The sequence below is a fragment of the Mustelus asterias genome, chromosome 1 (assembly GCF_964213995.1).
Source record: "Mustelus asterias chromosome 1, sMusAst1.hap1.1, whole genome shotgun sequence".
NCBI classification, from domain to species: domain Eukaryota; kingdom Metazoa; phylum Chordata; class Chondrichthyes; order Carcharhiniformes; family Triakidae; genus Mustelus; species Mustelus asterias.
This window is the reverse complement of record NC_135801.1, coordinates 10,894,628-10,913,789: the sequence shown is the minus strand read 5'-3', so window position 1 is coordinate 10,913,789 and position 19,162 is coordinate 10,894,628. Positions and strand designations below refer to the sequence as shown.

The window sequence follows — 19,162 nt, the reverse complement described above, 5'->3', positions numbered from 1 at the left end:
AAGAAGAAAGTCACAGAAAAAAAGGGAAAAATTGAAAAAGAGCAATAAAGAGAAGAGAAAGTACTTGCATTCATATAGCACCTCTTATGATCACAGGATGTCCCGAAATACTATTACCCTAGAAGCCCAGGTCAATGCTCTGGGGACACAGGTTCAAATCCCACCATGACAGCTGGTAGTATTTAAGTCCCATTTATAAATCTGGAATTGAAAGTCAATCTCAGTAATAATGATCATGAAACTATCATCAATTATTGCAAAAACCCATCTGGTTCACTATTGTCCGTTAGGGAAAGAAATCTGCTGTCCTTACCTGGTCTGGCCTACATGTGACTCCCAGGGCCACAGCAATGTGCTTAACTCTTAAAACTTCCTCTGAAATAGAATCATAGAACCCCTACAGTGCAGGAGGAGGCTACTCGGCCCAACGAGTCAGCACTGACTCTCCAAAAGAGCATCTTACCCAGGCCCCACCTTATCCCCGTAACCCTGTCCATTTACCATGGATAGTCCACCTAACTATGCAAGGGCAGCGTGGTGGCACAGTGGTTAGCACTGCTGCCTCACAGAGCCAGGGACCCGGGTTCAATTCTGGCCTCGGGTCACTGTCTGTGTGGAGTCTGCACATTCTCCCCGTGCCTGCATGGGTTTCCTCCCACAGTCCAAAGATGTGCGGGTTAGGTTGATTGGCCACACTAAATTGACCTGAGTGTCAGGGGGATTAGTAGGGTAAATGTGTGGGGTTACGGGGATAGGGCCTGAGTGGGATTGTTGTTGGTGCAGACTCGATGGGCCAAATGGCCTCCTTCTGCACTGTAGGGATTTTATGGATTCTATTTTATGAACTTTGGATACTAAGAGCCAATTTATCATGGCCAATCCACCTAACCTGAAATGGCCTAGATAGGTACTCAGTTCAAGGGTAATTAGGAATCGGGCAAATGGTGGCCCAGCCAGCGATGCCCACATCCCCTGACAGAATATAGAGTAGAAGTAGATCATTCGGCCCATCTAGCTCTGTCTCTCGCCAAGTCCCCGGCTTAGTATCCAGTGAAATCTTTGATTAAGCACAGTCCCAGTTGTAACATTGGAAACAGTTGTCCTTTGTATCAATGCGCAGCAACGAGTCTCACCGTATTCTTGCAAATATTCCACCATCTGTCGCATGACGAACGGAACCCCATCGATCAGCTGCCCTCGTTGCTGGAGGTCACAAAGCGAGATGCCGAAAACCTTGCCGCCGCCGCAGAGCGTCTGCGCGCCCAACGGAAGATCCATAATCCTCTTGAAGTCCTCCTTCAGTCTGACTGCGGTCCTGTTTTGCTGGAATGAACAGAAGAGTGGCGAACAATCAACCATGGCTACAACGGGTACCTCCATCGGGCAAGGAAACAAGCACCAATTGTCTTGCCAGCAATTACAGGGATTAGCGGCAAACAAAACTAAAACACAATCTCGGAGCCTGAGTGCCTTGGCCGACCTGAAAGCCTTCTCAATTCCACTAATGAAAAGGGAGATGTTACTCTTGTAGCTATTGGAAACAGAAAGGTAAACACTCACGCCCCTTCATTGTAACAGGTGGGCAGGGCCTGCCACAGGCCCTGCCCACCCTGTTAATGACTGCCAGGCTACAGGAGTGAAAGTTAAAGACTGCTGAATCTCGATTAAATCATAGAAACCCTACAGTGCAGAAGGAGGCCATTCGGCCCATCGAGTCTGCACCGACCACAATCCCGCCCACGCCCTACCCCCACATATTTACCCGCTAATCCCTCTAACCTACACATCCCAGGACACTAAGGGGCAATTTTTAACCTGGCCAATCAACCTAACCCGCACATCTTTGGACTGTGGGAGGAAACCGGAGCACCCGGAGGAAACCCACACAGACACGAGGAGAATGTGCAAACTCCACACAGACAGTGACCCGAGCCGGGAATCGAACCCGGGACCCTGGAGCTGTGAAGCAGCAGTGCTAACCACTGTGCTACCATGCCGCCCAGGACCAAGGAAATAAAATAAATCAGAAATCACAGGTGCTGCCGGGTGGCACAGTGGTTAGCACTGCGGCCTCACAGCGCCAGGGATCCGGGTTCGATTCCCGGCCTTGGGTCACTGTCTGTGTGGACTCTGCACGTTCTCCCCATGTTTGCGTTGGTTTCCTCCAAGTCCTGCCACAAAACATAGAATCCCGACAGTGCAGAAGGAGGCCCATCGAATCTGCACAGATCACAGTCCTACCCAGGCCCAAAGATGTGCGTGTTCGGCGGATTGACCATGCTAAATTGCCCTTTGTCGGAGAGACTAGCTCGGGTAAAACACATGGGGTTATGGGGATAAGGCCTGGGTGGGAACTGTGTTCGATGCAGACTCGATGGGCCGAATGGCCTCCTTCTGCGCTGTAGGATTCCATGCAGAGTATGGATGGAGACAGCATAGGTTCTACACTCAGTGATGGGTTGTGAACAGGAAAAGCATGGTCTGTGTTGCAAATGTGCAGTTGCTTAAAATCCAACAGAGGTCTGATTTGCCGTATCTTAGTGTGAAGCACGCTATACAATGCCAGTAAAACACTGTTTCCACTGGATGTAGCCACCAGCTACATCCTGTGTGGATTTGACTTCTTGTCAAAACTAAACAGTCAAGGGGGCCAAATTCCATTATTCAATATAATCGACGGCAAGGGGCCAATGTACTGTTGCCAACCTCCAGGATTGGCCTGGATTCTCCAGGATTGAACATCAATCTCCTGGACACGACTATGAGAATCCCGCGGGAAAGGAAGGGTAATCGCAGGCAATTAGTTATAAAAATATTGGAGAAGGTTTAAGAAAAAAGGTAGCTTAAACCAAATGGAGTGATTGGAGGGCAGGCGAGATGAAATCTCCAGGAATATATCCAACCAGAGTTGGCAACACGAGGCTCCGAGAGAAATGCATCCTTTTTTGGATATTGTTGGGAAAATGACTGATTGTTTACTTTGCAAAGAAAAACACTCGAAAGGCCAAGACTTCCTGGACACTCAGTGGTTTAGTGACTCGAGGCAACTTCTACTCTTGGTCCCCACCCGGGAAACAGAACGGGTCATGGAAATCTGGAATATTTTCCTTTCAGAAGGCTGTGGGATCTAGGGTCAGTTGGGGCTGCCAGTTGAGGTTGAGAAATGTTTGTTGAGTAAAGGCTTCGGCGGGGGGGAGGTAGGAGGAAATGGTGGGCTGAAGGGTTGAGGTGCACATCAGTCGCGAACCGGTTGAATGGGAGCGCAGGATAAAGGGGCTGAATAGAACCATAGAAAATAGGAGCAGGAGGAGGCCATTCAGCCCTTCGAGCCTACTCCGCCGTTCAGTTTAAATTTTATTTATCAGTGTCACAAGTAGGTTTACATTAACGCTGCAGTGAAGTTACTGTGAAAATCCTCTAGTCGCCACACTCCGGCACTTGTTCGGGTACACTGAGGGAGAATTTAGCATGGCCGATACACCTAACCAGCACATCTTTTGGACTGTGGGAGGAAACCGGAGCACCCAAAGGAAACCCACGCAGACACCGGCCCAAGCTGGGAATCAAACCCAGGTCCCTGGCACTGTGAGGCAACAGTGCTAATCACTGTGCCTGTGCCACTCATCACGATCATGGCTGATCATCCAACTCAATAGCATGATTCCTCCTTCCCCCTATGCTATATCTAACTGCCTCTTGAAAACATTCAATGTTTTGGCCTCAACTACTCTCTGTGTTAGTGAATTCCACAGGCTGACCACTCTCTGGGTGAATACATTTCTTCTCCTCTGTCCAAAATGGTCTACCCTGTACCCTCAGACCTTGATTCCTGGTTCTGGACACCCCTACAATCAGGAACATCCTTCCTGCATCTATCCTGTCCAGTCCTGTTAGAATCATTGTTAGGGTCACTGTCTAGGTGGAGTTTGCACATTCTCCCCGTGTCTGTGTGGGTTTCTTCTGGGTGCTCCGGTTTCCTCCCACAGTCCAAAGATATGCGGGTTAGGTTGACTGGCCATGCTAAATTGACCCTAGTGTCAGGGGGATTAGCAGGGTAAATGCGTGGGGTTGCGGGAATCGGGCCCGGGTGGGATTGTGGTCGGTACAGACTTGATGGGCCAAATGGCCTCCTTCTGCACTGTAAGGATTCTAGGACACAAGGTCACAATTTCAGAATAAGGCCTTGGGCATTTAGGACTGAGATGAGGAGATGTTTCTCTATCTCGGGGAACTGTGGATTGCTCAGTCTTTGAGAATATTCAAGACAGAGGTTGATAGATTTTCGGGAACTATGGGTATTAATGGAAATGCAATAGTGTGAGTAGCTGGAGTTGAGATTAGCCATGATCTCACCGAATGGCAGAGCAGGCCACAGCTCCTCCTGTTTCTGATGTTCATACAACAGGGACAGTCTGATATCTGCTCTGCAATGATGTGGAACTGTTGGTTCGAAGTCACACTGATCTACCTGCTGATCGCTAATAAGTCAGTTTTTACAGATGCACCATAGAAAGCATCCTTTCTGGATGTATCACAGCTTGGTATGGCTCTTGGTCTGACCAAGACGGCAAGAAACTACAAACTCGTGAATGTAGCCCAATCCATCATGCAAACCAGCCTCCCATCCATTGACTCTGAATACACTTCCCGCTGCCTTGGAAAAGCAGCCAGCATAATCAAGGAATTGTGCTTCTTAAAAACATTCAATGTTTTGGCCTCAACTTCTTTCTGTGGTAACGAATTCCAGAGGCTGACCACTGTCTGGGTGAAGAAATTTCTTCTCATCTCTATCCCAAATGGTCTATCCTGTATTCTCATGGTTCTGGAAAGCAGACGCCAATCACAGATGCAATAATGTATCCCATCAACCAGTGACAGATGATATTGCCCCAGGATATCATAGCATTGTACACAGACTAATGGATTTATCTACAATAAAGAAACCCTTAGTTCTGGACACCCCTACCATCGGGAACATTTTACTTGCATCTACCCTGTCTCGTCATCATAGAAATCATAGAAACCCTGCAGTACAGAAAGAGGTCATTCGGCCCATCGAGTCTGCACCGACCATAATCCCACCCAGGCCCTACCCCCCTATCCCTACATATCTTACCCGCTAATCCCTCTAATCTACGCATCCCAGGACACCAAGGGGCAATTTTTTAGCATAGCCAATCAACCTAACCCGCACATCTTTGGACTTAGTCGTGTTAGAAAAGCTTCCTCCTATACTCTAGCTGTGCTTGTAATGTATTTCCCATGCACCCCAGACATATTTGCCAGAATTCTACTGCCCCGCCCACCACGGAATCAGAGCGGCAAGGGGCGGACAACGGAAATGTCCGTTGACCTCGGGCGGGAATTTCTGGTCTCGCTCGAGCAAGGCCCTAAACTCCCGCTCACTCTCTTCGACCTTCTTCCTTCGGGAAAAAGATACAAAAGTCTGAAATCACGTGCCAACTGACTCAAGAACAGCTTCTTCCCTGCTGTCATCAGATTTTTGAATGGATCTACCATATGTTAAGCTAATCTATCTCTACACCCGAGCTATGATTGTAACATTATATTCTGCACCCTCTCCTTCTCCCTTATGTACTCTATGAACTGTATGCTTTGTCTGTTTCTTTGCCCGCAAGAAACAATATTTTTCACTGCATTTCACTCCATGTAACAATAATCATAGAATCTACGACACGGAGATAGACCTTTCAGCACAAACTGGTCCACACTGACCAAAATGCCCATCTAAACTAACCCCATTTGCCTGCATTTGGCCCATATCCCTCTTAGCCTTTCCTATCCGTGTATCTGTCCAAAAGCCTTTTAAATGTTTTCAATGTCCCTGCCTCAACCACTTCCTCCGGCAGCTCATTCCACATGCACACCACCCTCTGTGTAAAAAAGTTGCTCCTCAGGTTCCCATTAATTCTTTCCCCTCTTAACTTAAACCTATGCCCTCTAATTCTCGATTCCCCAACCTTGGGAAAAAGACTGAGTGCATTCACCCTATCCGTGCCTCTCATGATCTTATACACCTCTATAAGATCACCCCTTTAATCTCCTACGCTCCAGAGAAAAAAGTCTTAACCTGTCCAATCTCTCCCTATAACTCAATCTCTTGAGTCCTAGCAACATCCTTTTCAATCTCTTCCACACTCTCTCCAGTTTAATAACATCTTTCCAATAGCAAGGCGACCAAAACTGAACACAATACTCCAGGTGCCAACATCCTGTACAACTGCAACATAACTTCACAACTTCTATACTCAATGCCCTGACTGATGAAGGCCAGCATGCCAAAAGCCTTCTTCACTGCCCTGTCTACCTGTGACTCCACCTTTCGAGAACCGTGCACCTGAACTCCAAGGTCCCTCTGTTCCATGATACTCCCTAAGGTCCTACCATTCACCATGAATCAAACCAAATCAAATCAGTTCAAAGCTACTCCCATGGGTGCTTGAACAGAGGCTGGTTCATGTTGAAGAGGCCAATAGAACGCTTCAGCTCTTTGCCAAAGCCACTTAAAAGTGAGGCTTCAAAGAGGTCTTCACTTTAGATACATAGACAGTGGTGCAAAATCAAAGCAATCTTATGGCAAGATTACCCAAGGCCTCAGGTTGACCATTTCACTGTGCAGAATCTGCACGTTCTCCCCGTGTCTGCGTGGGTTTCCTCCGTGTGCTCTGGTTTCCTCCCACAGTCTGAAAGACATGCAGGTTAGGTGCATTGGCCATGCTAAATTCTCCCTCAGGGTACCCGAACAATACAGAAGGAGGCACCACACGCTCAGGCAGTGCATTCCAGACCGGAACCGCTCGCTGTGAGGAAATGTTTTTCCTCATGTCACTTTTGCTTCCTTCATCAATTACTTTAGATCTGTGCCCTCTCATTCTCGATCTGTTCACAAGTGGGAACAGTTTCTCCCCTTCTAACAATACTTTTCAATACTCCAGGTGCAGACTCGCCAACGTCCTGTACAACTGCAAACATAACTTCCCAACTTGTATACTCAATGCCCTCACTGATGAAGGCCAGCATGCCAAAAGACTTCTTCACAGGATGAAACAATACAAAATTTGGGAAACAATACTTTTCATTGTGTGTTAATACATGTGACAATAATAAATCAAATCAAATCAAACAGGTGCCGAAGTGTGGCGACTCGGGGATTTTCACAGTAACCTCATTGCAGTGTTAATCTAAGCCTACTTGTGACACTAATAAATAAACTTTAATCCTCCACCTCAACTATATACTCCCACACTATTCCGAGACTCCATAATTTCACAATTCTCTTAGTACCACTTTTCAGGTACTTAGGTGGCTACCGTTGGGCCTTTCCGTGTTTGAGGCCCCCCCGCAGTGGAAGTCCTGCCCGTTGAGAGGTGTTGGTCAAGTGTCATACCACCAGGAAAGATGGCTGCCCATGGCATTGTACCCACTACATGCCCAGGACCCTAGACCAAAGGTAAATGAAGGTGGGATTGGAGTTGTAGGTTTGGGTCAAGGGGTCAGTGGTGGGAAGGTCGTGGTCAACAGCAGAAGACGACTTCCAGCACCCCACCCCCCCCGCCAAATTCCCTCACCTCCTGATGCACTGTCTCTTGATTTGGCCGAGTGCTAGACCACAGGTGACCTCCCCCATGGAGCCCCTGGCAAACATGACAGGCTGGGCATCCGTCTGAGGGCCCAGCCCTCAATCCCCGAGCAACAACAAAATTTTAAAGGGCAGCATGGTGGCACAGCGGTTAGCACTGCTGCCTCACAACACCAAGGACCTGGGTTCAATTCCAGCCTCAGATGACTGTCTGCGTGGTGCTTGCACATTCTCCCCGTGTCTGCGTGGGTTTCCTCCGGATGCTCCGCTTTCCTCCCACAGTCCAAAGATGTGCAGCTTAGGCTGATTGGCCATGCTAAATTGACCCTAGCATCAGAGGGATTAGTAGGGTAAATGCGTAGGGTTACGGGGATAGGGCCTGGGTGGGGTTGTTGTCGATGCAGGCTCAAATTGCCTCCTTCTGTAGGGAATCTATAACTCTTTCATTCTAATAATGGGTGTGAATCCTCTCATTAAAGAATGGTTCTGGGGATGAGGAATTTCAGCTATGAGAATAGATTGCAGCAGTTAGGCCTTCTTTCATAGAATCATACAATCCCTACAGTGCAGAAGGAGGCCATTCAGCTCATCAAGTCTGCACTGGCCACAACCCAGGCCCTATTTCTCTAACCCACAGATTTACCCTTCTAACCCCCTGACACTAAGGATCAATTTAGCATGGTCAATCAACCCAACCTACACAGCTTTGGAGTGTGGGAGGAAACCGGAGCACCCAGAGGAAACCCACGCAGACAGGGGGAGAACGTGCAAACTCAACACAGACAGTGACCCGAGGCTGGAATTGAACCCAGGTCCCTGGCGCTGTGAGGCAGCAGTGCTAACCACTGTGCCGCCCATTTCCTTAGAGAACAGAAGGCTGAGAGGAGATTCGATCGGGTTACTCAAAGTCATGGGGTGGGGGAGGCTGGGCAGAGTAGAGGGTGCGAAACTGTTCCCACTTGTGAACGGATCGAGAATGAGAGGGCGCAGATTTAAAGTAATTGATGAAGGAAGCAAAAGTGACATGAGGAAAAACATTTTCTCACAACGAGCGGTTCCGGTCTGGAATGCACTGCCTGAGCGTGTGGTAGACACAGGTTCAAACAAGGTTTCCCAAAGGGAAATAAGCTCTTACCTGCAAAGGGAGAACTAGCAGGGTTACGGGGAGAAGGTGGGGAAATGGAACTTGGGGGAATTCTTCTTTCGGACAGCCAGTGCAGACATGATGGGCCAAATGGCCTCTCTCTATGTCTGAACAATTCCGTGAGATGAAGAGCGCTGCTCACGGCTGCGGTAAATCCAGCCCACCCGGTTCTCGATTTCCCAGCCGGAGGAAAGGTTTCCTCAGCATTTGTCCTCTGGATGCTTGTTGGGGATTGATTGGACTCCAGCCCGCGGGACTACATATGCTGAGTGCGGGGGTGGTAGAAGATCGAAAGTTTTTTAAAGAAACATTTGACTTTAAAATCAGGGTCTTGGCATCTGGTTCCGATTTGAGAGACTTGCCAGCGAGCTTGCTCACAAAGGAAAAACTCCGGCCAAATATTTTTCTTCAACCGTCATTCTCAGATTGCTTTCGGCAGTGAAATGTTGCAGTGAGACTTTCCTGAGCGGTGCTTCAAGGGGAATGCACACATGGGTTTTGACAACCCCCCTCCCCAACACCCCCCACCCCTCTCTTCACTGTGGGAATCTACTATACCCAAAGGAAAACGCAAAGGCATCGATGCTTTATTTAGCTCAACGTTGCGGCAGGGTTTTCTGGGGTCATTGTTCTCAAGGATGGGGTCCCAATCTCGCATTGTCTTGGGAGCATCAGCCCAAAACAAATGGTCACAGCTGCCAGGCCACCACTGTGCAGTGGAGCCCCTGTCATCACACAGGCAGGCAACCTATGCACATACGAACATATGAATTAGGGGCAGGAGTGACACGCTCTACCATTTGATAAGATCATGGCTGATCTGAGTGTCTTGTCGACCCCACATTCTTGCCTGCCCCCCATAACCTTTCACCCTCTTGTTAATTAATCAAGAATCTATCTCGCTCTACCTTAAGAATAGTCAAAGGGTGGGACTTTACGGCCTCACTTGACTGGAGACTGGAAAATCCTGCCCGAGGTCAATGGACCTTCCCATTGTCCGACCCTCACCCGCTCCGATTTCCGTGGCAGGTGGAGCAGTAAAATTCCGATGGAAGACTCTGCTCCCATTGCCTTTTGAGGGACAGAATTCCAGAGAATCACAGCCCTCTGAGAAAAACAATTCTCCTCATCTCCATCTTAAATGATAGAATCCCTACAGTGCAAAAGGAGGCCATTTGATCTATCAAGCCTGCACTGACAACAATCCCACCCAGGCCCCACCCCTGTAACCCTACACATTTACCCTACTAATCTCCCTGACATCCCCCTGACACTAAGGGGCAATTTAGCATGGCCAATCAACCTAACCCACACACTTTTGGACTATGGGAGGAAACCGGAGCACCTGGAGGAAGCCCACACAGACACGGAGAGAACGTGCAAACTCCACACAGACAGTGACCCAAACCGAAAATGAGTGACCCCTTATTTTTAAACAGTGACCCCTCGTTCTTGATTCTCTGACAAGAGGAAACATCCTCTTCACATCCACCCTGTCAATACCCTTGGGATCTTAAAGATTTTGATCAAGCCCCCTCTTACTCATCTAAACTTCAATGGCTACAAACTAACCTCTCCCACCTTTCCTGGTATTAGTTCAGTCAACCTTCTCCAAACTGCTTCTCGCACATTTACACCTTTCCTTAAACAGGGAGACCGATACCGTACACGATATTCCAGATTGGGTCTCACCAATGCTCTGTACAACTGAAGCATAACCTTCCCTACTCTTGTATTCAATTCCCCCTCACAATAAACAATAACATTCTATTAGCTTTCCCAATTACTTGTTGAACCTGAATACCGGCCTTTGGTGATTCATGCACGAGGACACCCAGATTCCTCTACACCTCGGAGCTCTGCAAACTCTCACCATTTAGGTAATAAGCTTTCATTTTCATTCTTCCCGACAAAATGGGCAATTTCACAATTGCCCACTTTATATGCCATTTGCCAGATTTTTGCCCACTTGCTTACCCTATCGGCGGCATGGTAGCACAGTGGTTAGCACTGCTGCTTCACAGCGCCAGGGACCCGGGTTCGATTCCTGGCTTGGGTCACTGTCTGTGTGGAGTCTGCACATTCTCCCCGTGTCTGCGTGGGTTTCCTCTGGGTGGTCCGGTTTCCTCCCACATTCTGAAAGCTGTGCTGGTTAGGTGCATTGATCCAAACAGGCGCCGGAGTGTGGCGACCAGGGGAATTTCACAGTAACTTCATTGCGGTGTTAATGTAAGCCTACTTGTGACTAATAAATAAACTTTACTTTTACTATCTTAGTCCTTTTGTAGCCTTCTTACGTACTCTTCAAAATTTACTTTCCCACCTATCTTTGCGTCATCAGCAAATTTAGCAACCGTATCTTCAATCCCTTCATCCAAGTCACTTATATAAATTGTAAACAGTTGAAGCCCCAGCACTGATTGCTGTGGCACACCATTCATCACATCTTGCCAACCAGAAAAAGACCTATTTATGCCAACTCTGTTTCCTATTAGCTAGCCAATCTTCAATGCATGCCAATATGTTACCCCCTACAACATGAGCTTTTATTTTTTGCAACAATCTTTGATATGGCCCCTTAACAAAAGCCTTTTGGAAATCTAAGTACAAGGGATGGCCCCAAGTGTTGCCAGGGGCTGCTGGCTCCTCTGCTCTGCAACTAGGAGACCATCTCCTGGCAGCTGGAAAGCTCCCGACTCTGCGGAGAATCTGCAACATGATTTTTTAAAATTACCTTAACAAGCTACTGCTGCTTACTGGTGGGTATTGCTTCCAATCCGACTTTCCCTAAATTGCCTGGGGGTCTGTCGGGATGCCGCTTTGGCAGCGCCAGGATATGTGCTCATCTCATCTATCACTCCAACCGGCCTCCAAAAAGTCTGCCCCTGATCTCTTAGACTTCCAACCCGCCATTAAGATCCCTGAAAGTTGGCACCCAGGTTGATAGGGTTGTTAAGAAGGCGTACGGTGTGTTAGCTTTTATTGGTAGAGGGATTGAGTTTCGGAGCCAGGAGGTCATGCTGCAACTGTACAAAACTCTGGTGCGGCCGCATTTGGAGTATTGCGTACAGTTCTGGTCGCCGCATTATAGGAAAGATGTGGAAGTGTTGGAAAGGGTGCAGAGGAGATTTACCAGGATGTTGCCTGGTCTGGTGGGAAAATCGTATGAGGAAAGGCTGAGGAGCTTGAGGTTGTTTTCGTTAGAGAGAAGAAGGTTAAGAGGTGACTTAATAGAGGCATACAAGATGATCAGAGGATTAGATAGGGTGGATAGTGAGAGCCTTTTTCCTCGGATGGTGATGGCTAGCATGAGGGGACATAGCTTTAAATTGAGGGATGAGAGATATAGGACAGATGTTAGAGGTAGGTTCTTTACTCAGAGAGTAGTAAGGGCGTGGAATGCCCTGCCTGCAGCAGTAGTGGACTCGTCAACATTAAGAGCATTCAAGTGGTTATTGGATAAACATATGGATGATATTGGAATAGTGTAGATTAGAGGGGCTTTGGATTGGTTCCACTGGTTGGTGCAACATCGAGGGCCGAAGGGCCTGTACTGCGCTGTAATGTTCTATGTTCTATTATTTTTGACCACTCCATCTGACGAAGGAGCAGCAAGCTCCGAAAGCTTATGGTATTTGCTACCAAATAAACCTGTTGGACTTTAACCTGGTGTTGTGAGACTTCTTACTATTAAACATTACCAGCTACAAACATTTATGAAAATCAAAATCCAGAAAAGGCTCAGAAATGTCATCCCCCAACTGTTTTTCCACAGATCCCAACTCGCCCAGGGGCCATTTCCAGCTTTTTAACCTCTTTGTATTTGTAGCAAAACTGGGTCCCACCGACAGCACTGAGAAACTGATGGGAACAGGGCCACACTGACCCCCTTTCCTTTGCCACCTTTCACTCAGTGTTAACAGGGCAACATATCAGCATATAAAGTAGGAGCAGGAATAGGCCACTCGGCCCTTCGAGCCTGCTCCGCCATTCAATAACATCATGGCTGATCTGACTGTAACAGCAACCCCACATTCCCACCTACCGACAACCTTCCACCCCCTAGTTAAGCAAGAATCAAGCTCTGCTTTAAAAATATTCAAAGACTCTGCTTCCACTGCCTTCTGAGGAAGAGTTCCAAAAAATAGAAACCCTACAGTGGGCATTTGGCCCATTGAGTCTGCACCAACAACAATCCCACCCAGGCCCTAACCCCGTAACACCACATATTTACCCTGCTAATCCCCCCTGACACAAGGGGCAGTTTAGCATGGCCAATCAACCTAACCTGCACATCTTTGGACTGTGGGAGGAAACCGTAACACCTGGAGGAAACCCACGCAGATACGGGGAGAACGTGCAGACTCTGCACAGACGGTGACCCAAGCCAGGAATTGAATCCGGGTCCCTGGCGCTGTGAGGCAGCAGTGCTAACCACTGTGCCACCGTGCCACCCACCCATGCTGACAGCAGCCAGTGGTATACCTGCCCTCTTCTCTCTCTGTTCCCCTTCAATGCTGTACTAAGAGCGTAGCCTCTGAGCCCGATCCAGCTCTCAAAGTCCTCAAGCTGCCATCGTCCACAGAAGGAAGACTGAGCAGTGACCTGGTAGATAACCGAGAGTTGAGGAGAGACAAAAATACAATGTCATCAGCCCATCTGTCGAGATTGGCTAAATCAGCAGGGACACAGGACTGAATCTTGGACTTGTTGCGTACTTGTGTATCCTAATTTGCACCGAGGTCACCCATCACTCACTCTGCCGCCTCCCCCTGTGTCTGCTCCTGGTCCACAATGCCTTGGTTTTAAGATTCCTATCCTTGTTTGCAAACCCCTCCAACGCTACACACCTCCTTCATTTCTGTCACCCCCTCCAGCCCTACATATCCTCCAATATCATGCATTCCTCCAGTTAGAATCATAGAAACCCTACAGTGCAGAAAGAGGCCATTCGGCCTATCAAGTCTGCACCGACAACAATCCCACCCAGGCCTGATCCCCGTGACCACTCTTTTTATTTAAACAATTCACAAGTACAAAATACATTACACATTCAAATTACAAACCAGAATACAATCTCGCAATAGCAAATTATAAAAATAACACCCGATATAACACAATATCAACAATAAATATACCATTTCTAATATAACAGCACAAACCAACATAGCACAATAACAAACAGCAACTATGCATGGTGAGTTATCCACAACCGGCCTTCCAAGGTTGCAAACAATTCACGACTGTAAACGTTCAAGCTATAATATGAACACAGTACCGACAACTAACACGCTGTCCTTTAACCAATCCAGGGCTTTGCCCTCCCGATTTACCCGCAAACCCCTCTAACCTACACATCTCGGGCCACAAAGGGGCAATTTAGCTTGGCCAATTAAACTAACCCGCATATCTTTGGACTATTCTGGCCTCTTGATTATAAATCACACTAACATTATCTGTGCCTGCCCAAGCCTCCAACTCTCTCCCCCTTTAAGATACTCCAGGAAATCCAACTTTCTGACCAAGCTTTTGGACATCAGCCATGCCACGTCCTTATAAGACATGGGTGTCAAACTTTGTATGGCATAACACTCCTGCAAAGAGTGGCACAGTGGTTTGCACTGCCGCCTCACAGCACCAGGGTCCCGGGTTTGATTCCCAGCTTGAGTCACTGTCTGCGTGGAGTTTGCACATTCTCCCCATGTCTGAGTGGGTTTCCTCTGGGTGCTCCGGTTTCCTCCCACAGTCCAAAGATGTGCAGGGTAGGTGGATTGGCCATGCTGAATTGCCCCTTAGTGTCAGGGGCATTAGCAGGGTAAATGCATGGGGTTATGGGGATAGGACCTGGGTGGGATCGTGGTCAGTCCAGACTTGATGGGCCAAATGGTCTCTTTCTGTACTGTACAGATTCTATGAAAGTGCTTGGAAGTGGGGGGAAGTTTTTAAAGTTTATTTATTAGTCACAAGTAAAGCTTACATTAACACTGCAATGAAGTTACTGTGAAATTCCCCTAGTCGCCACAGTCCAGTGCCTGTTCGGGTCAATGCACCTAACCAGCACATCTTTTAGAATGTGGGAGGAAACCGGAGCACCTGGAGGAAACCCACGCAGACACGAGGAGAACATGCAAACTCTGCACAGACCACGACACAAGCCGGGAATCGAACCTAGGACCCTGACGCTGTGAGGTGGCAGTGCTAACCACTGTGCCACCCTTTGCAGGAGTGTTATGCCATACAAAGTTTGACACCCATGTCTTATAGAAACATAGAAACCCTACAGTGCAGAAGGAGGCCATTTGGCCCATCGAGTCTGCACCGACCACAATCCCACCCAGGCCCTACCCCCACATATTTTACCCGCTAATCCCTCTAACCTACGCATCTCAGGACTCTAAGGGACAATTTTAAACCTGGCCAATCAACCTAACCTGCACATCTTTGGACTGTGGGAGGAAACCGGAGCACCCGGAGGAAACCCACGCAGACACGAGGAGAATGTGCAAACTCCACACAGACAGTGACCCGAGCCAGGAATCGAACCCGGGACCCTGGAGCTGTGAAGCAGCAGTGCTAACCACTGTGCTACCGTGCCACTTATAAGGAGGTGGCAGGACTGATGTCCAAAAGTTAGTGTCCCAGGGTGTGTAGGTTAGAGGGGTTAGCGGGGTAAATGTATGGGGTTACAGGGATCAGGAGGGCAAAGGCCTGGAAAGTTGTAGATAACTTACAATGAATCCCTTTCTTATTGTAAGGGAGTTGTTTGTTTAAAAGGTGCTATATCAATGCAGCTTCTTTTTCTCTCTATCCTTGGGATCACAGAGATACACTGCTTTGGGGGGGGGGGGAGGGGGGCACTAAATAACCGGTTCCTCCGCTATCTTTGCTTCGAGGTGTAGTTACAACAGTTAACGCGATCCACAGTTTTGCCCAGCGCTGCCCAAGAGAGTAAAGGACGGGGATTTTCAGAGGAAAACCCTTTGGCCAGCCCTTCCCTACACAGCATCCAGCCCAGTTACACAATGGGGAGCCTGTACTCACACACACAGTGATTGCTCCTGCTCCCATTTTCCTGGAAGTGCATCCAAAGGGAAGTTGATGAGCTGAAGACGGAGAAAACCCATACAAACAGGGGGCTAGCAGGGAGCCCCAGAGCCGGACCGAACGGGAGATATCGCCTCCTCTCCCAAAAATTAGACCCTCTCCTTGCTCCTGAGAAGTTTTGGAGGTGTTTAAACCCCTCCTTTTCCCTGGGTGTGCTGTAAGCAGCAGCCTGTATCCACACACAGAGAAAGCTAAGATTTCTGCTCCCGAGTGGAAATTTGATATCCTCCAGCTGGCAGCCTGACACCACATCATGTGATCGGACCAGATTCTTTCTTTCCCCCTCCTTCCTTCCTTTCACAAAAAAGTCTTGAACTTGCTCCAGCAGACACAGTCTGAGACTGCAGCCTCTCTCCCCAGGAGCCACACTCAACTTTTCCCAGTCCAAAGCCCCTCTCTGTGGTCACAGCAACACCAAGAAATCCCTCTGCTGCCCCAGAGATTCAGCCCCGCAAGGTTGTTCCAGTAAATTGTGGCTCATCTCCAGCCCAGCTCCAGAGGTTCCCTAGCCCTCCACCCACAGGCAGATGAAGAAAAATGCTCCCCCGATTCCAGATTGTAACTAATGTTCCTCATCCAAGTGGGATCGGAAGTTTCCAACCAGATGACAGCCCCAGAAATGCCCCTGGCAGCCTGGGAGAGTGCAGACTATCCCGTAGACGGTGGACAGACAATCCCCTGGACAGAGGACAGACTATCCCGTAGACAGAGGATAGACTTTCCTGTAGGTGGAGGACAGACAATCTTGTAGACTGAAACAGACTATCTTCTAGATGGTAGACAGACTATCCCATAGACAGAGGCAGACTATCCAGTAGACAGAGGACAGACTAGTCCGTAGACGAAGGACAGACTAGTCCGTAGACGGAGGACAGACTATCCAGTAGATGGAGGGCAGACTAGCCCATAGATGGAGGACAGACTATCCTCTAGATGGAGAAAAGAGTCTCCTATACACAAAGGACAGGCTCTCCTGTAGACGGAGGACAGACTCTCCTGGAGACGGAGGACAGACTCTCCTGTAGACGGAGGACAGACTATCCAGTAGACAGACGACAGACTAGTCCGTAGACGAAGGACAGACTAGTCCGTAGACGGAGGACAGACTATCCTCTAGACGGAGAATAGAGTCTCCTATACACAAAGGACAGGCTCTCCTGTAGACGGAGGACAGACTCTCCTGTAGACGGAGGACAGACTCTCCTGTAGACGGAGGACAGTCTCTCCTGTGGGTTGGATATGGTGCCCTACAGTGTCAATCCCATGAAGATATTTTGCACAGTTCTACTTGGCACGTGTTCATTCCACTACTGGAATCCTGAGGCCCCGGGTAATGCTCTGGGAACCCAGATTTGGATCCCACCACGGCAGATAATGAAATTTGAATTAAATAACTCTGGAATTAAGAATCTACTGATGACCATGAAACCATTGTTGATTATAGTAGAAACCCATCTGGTTCACTCATATCCTTTAGGGAAGGAAATCTGTCAAACTTACCTGGTCTGGCCTACATGTAACTCCAGATCCTCAGCAATATGGTTGACTCTTAAATGCCCTCAGGGATAGGCAATAAGTGCTGGCCCAGGCCACATCCCATGAACGAATAAAAAAAAATCCACACCATTAATCCGTGGGAGAGATATTGTTGTGTTACTTTGTTGTTTTTAATAGATGTCATGATGTGGATGTCATTGGCTGGGCCAGAATTTATTGCCCATCGCAAAGGGCATTTAAGAGTCAACCACATTTCTGTGGGTTTGGAGTGACATGTAGGCCAGACCAGGTAAGGATGGCAGATTTCCTTCCCTTGGGGACATTTATGAACCAGATAGGCTTTTACAACAATTGGCAATGGTTTCATGGCCATCATTAATTCCAGATTTTTATTGAATTCAAATTTCACCATCGGCTATGGCAGGATTTGAACCCGGGTCTCTGGAGCATTTCCCTGAGTCTTTGGATTATTGGTCCAGTGACAGTACCACTACACTACCACTTCCCCATATGGATATGTTCAAACCTCCGCATACAACTCCTATTCCCTAAGCTGGAAACAACTTTGGCAAGTTACCTGATACAACCAAGTCACTTCGAACATTAGGAAGTTGTCCTCTCCCCGAGGAGTATAAGTCCCAAAGCTTCATCCTCCACGTGAGCAACTGATGTTACTGTATCATTCCACCCACAAGAGGTTACAAAGCCAATTGCACATCACTGTGTGTGCTAAGAGATGCAGAGTTAACCACTGCACTCACAGTGGTGAAGTGGAGTCTAGTTTGTAACCCTGGTAACCAGCAGAGTTTGGAGACCAGGGCCTACAGAATTAGAATCATAGAATCTTGCAGCACAGAAGGTGGGGCATTCAACCCATCACATTTGTGCTGGCCTTTTTTAAAGAGTTTAGTTCCACTTCCTCTACCCCCTAGAGCCCTTATCCTTTACAAAGCTCATTCAAGTAAAGACAATTCTAATGCTCAGGGCAGCAAAGAAAAGGTAGTGCAGAACATGATTACAGTCGAGCTACTTATCCTCCAGGATTTACCTGGCGGCTTTCTTGAAGAAGTAACAGAGAGAGTCGACAAGGGGAATGCAGTAGCTGAAATTCATCTAGACTCTGGAAGGCCTTCGATAAGGTGTGGAGATGCCGGCGTAGGACTGGGGTGGGCACAGTAAGAAGTCTCACAACACCAAGTTAAAGTCCAACAGGTTTATTTGGAGTCATGAGCTTTCGGAGCGCTGCTCCTTCATCAGGTGAGTGGGGCACAGTAAGGAGTCTCACAACACCAGGTTAAAGTCCGACAGGTTGGTAGCATGAGCTTTCGGAGCGCTGCTCCTTCGTCAGGTGAGTGTGGCCCACTCGCCTGATGAAGGAGCAGCCCTTTTGATAAGGTGCCACATAACGGACTAATGATTAACGTCAAAGTGTGCAGCGTCAGGAGGTAAGTGGCAGGTTGGATGGCTAGTTGGCTGTAAGACATAGAGGGTTAGCGGCAAAGGGTAGCTACTCAGAAGGTGGAACGTGGAATGGTCACTGGTGGGAATGGTCAGTGCTGGGGCCACCATCATTCACAATTTATATTCATGATTCATGTTTTGGAATCCCAAGCACCATTTCCAAAATTGTGAATGACACCAAGTTGGAAGGCGAGGGGTTGAGGGAGGGACTGGGTGGTCGGGAGGGGTGGTGTGTGTGATGGCAGGATGGGGATTGTCAATACTAAGGAGGATTGCAACAAATTACAAGGGGACATTAAATAAAAACCTGCAGGAGGCACGGTGGCACGGCTGCCTCACAGCGCCAGGGACTAGGG

General features: G+C 48.2%; 1 protein-coding gene across 2 annotated transcripts in view; it reads right to left on the bottom strand.

The window, feature by feature from the left end:
• fam13a (family with sequence similarity 13 member A) overlaps window positions 1-16,035 on the bottom strand; it is a 229,421-nt gene extending 213,386 nt beyond the window's left edge. For both annotated transcript variants that reach the window (XM_078209062.1, XM_078209072.1), the window contains exons 1-2: window positions 15,786-16,035; window positions 1,134-1,323 (exon numbers count right to left, since the gene is read on the bottom strand). In XM_078209062.1, coding sequence (XP_078065188.1) covers window positions 1,134-1,323; window positions 15,786-15,812 — 217 coding nt within the window. In that variant the 5' untranslated portion in view covers window positions 15,813-16,035. The remainder of the gene's footprint in view (window positions 1-1,133; window positions 1,324-15,785) is intronic.
• Window positions 16,036-19,162: the final 3,127 nt, after the last annotated feature.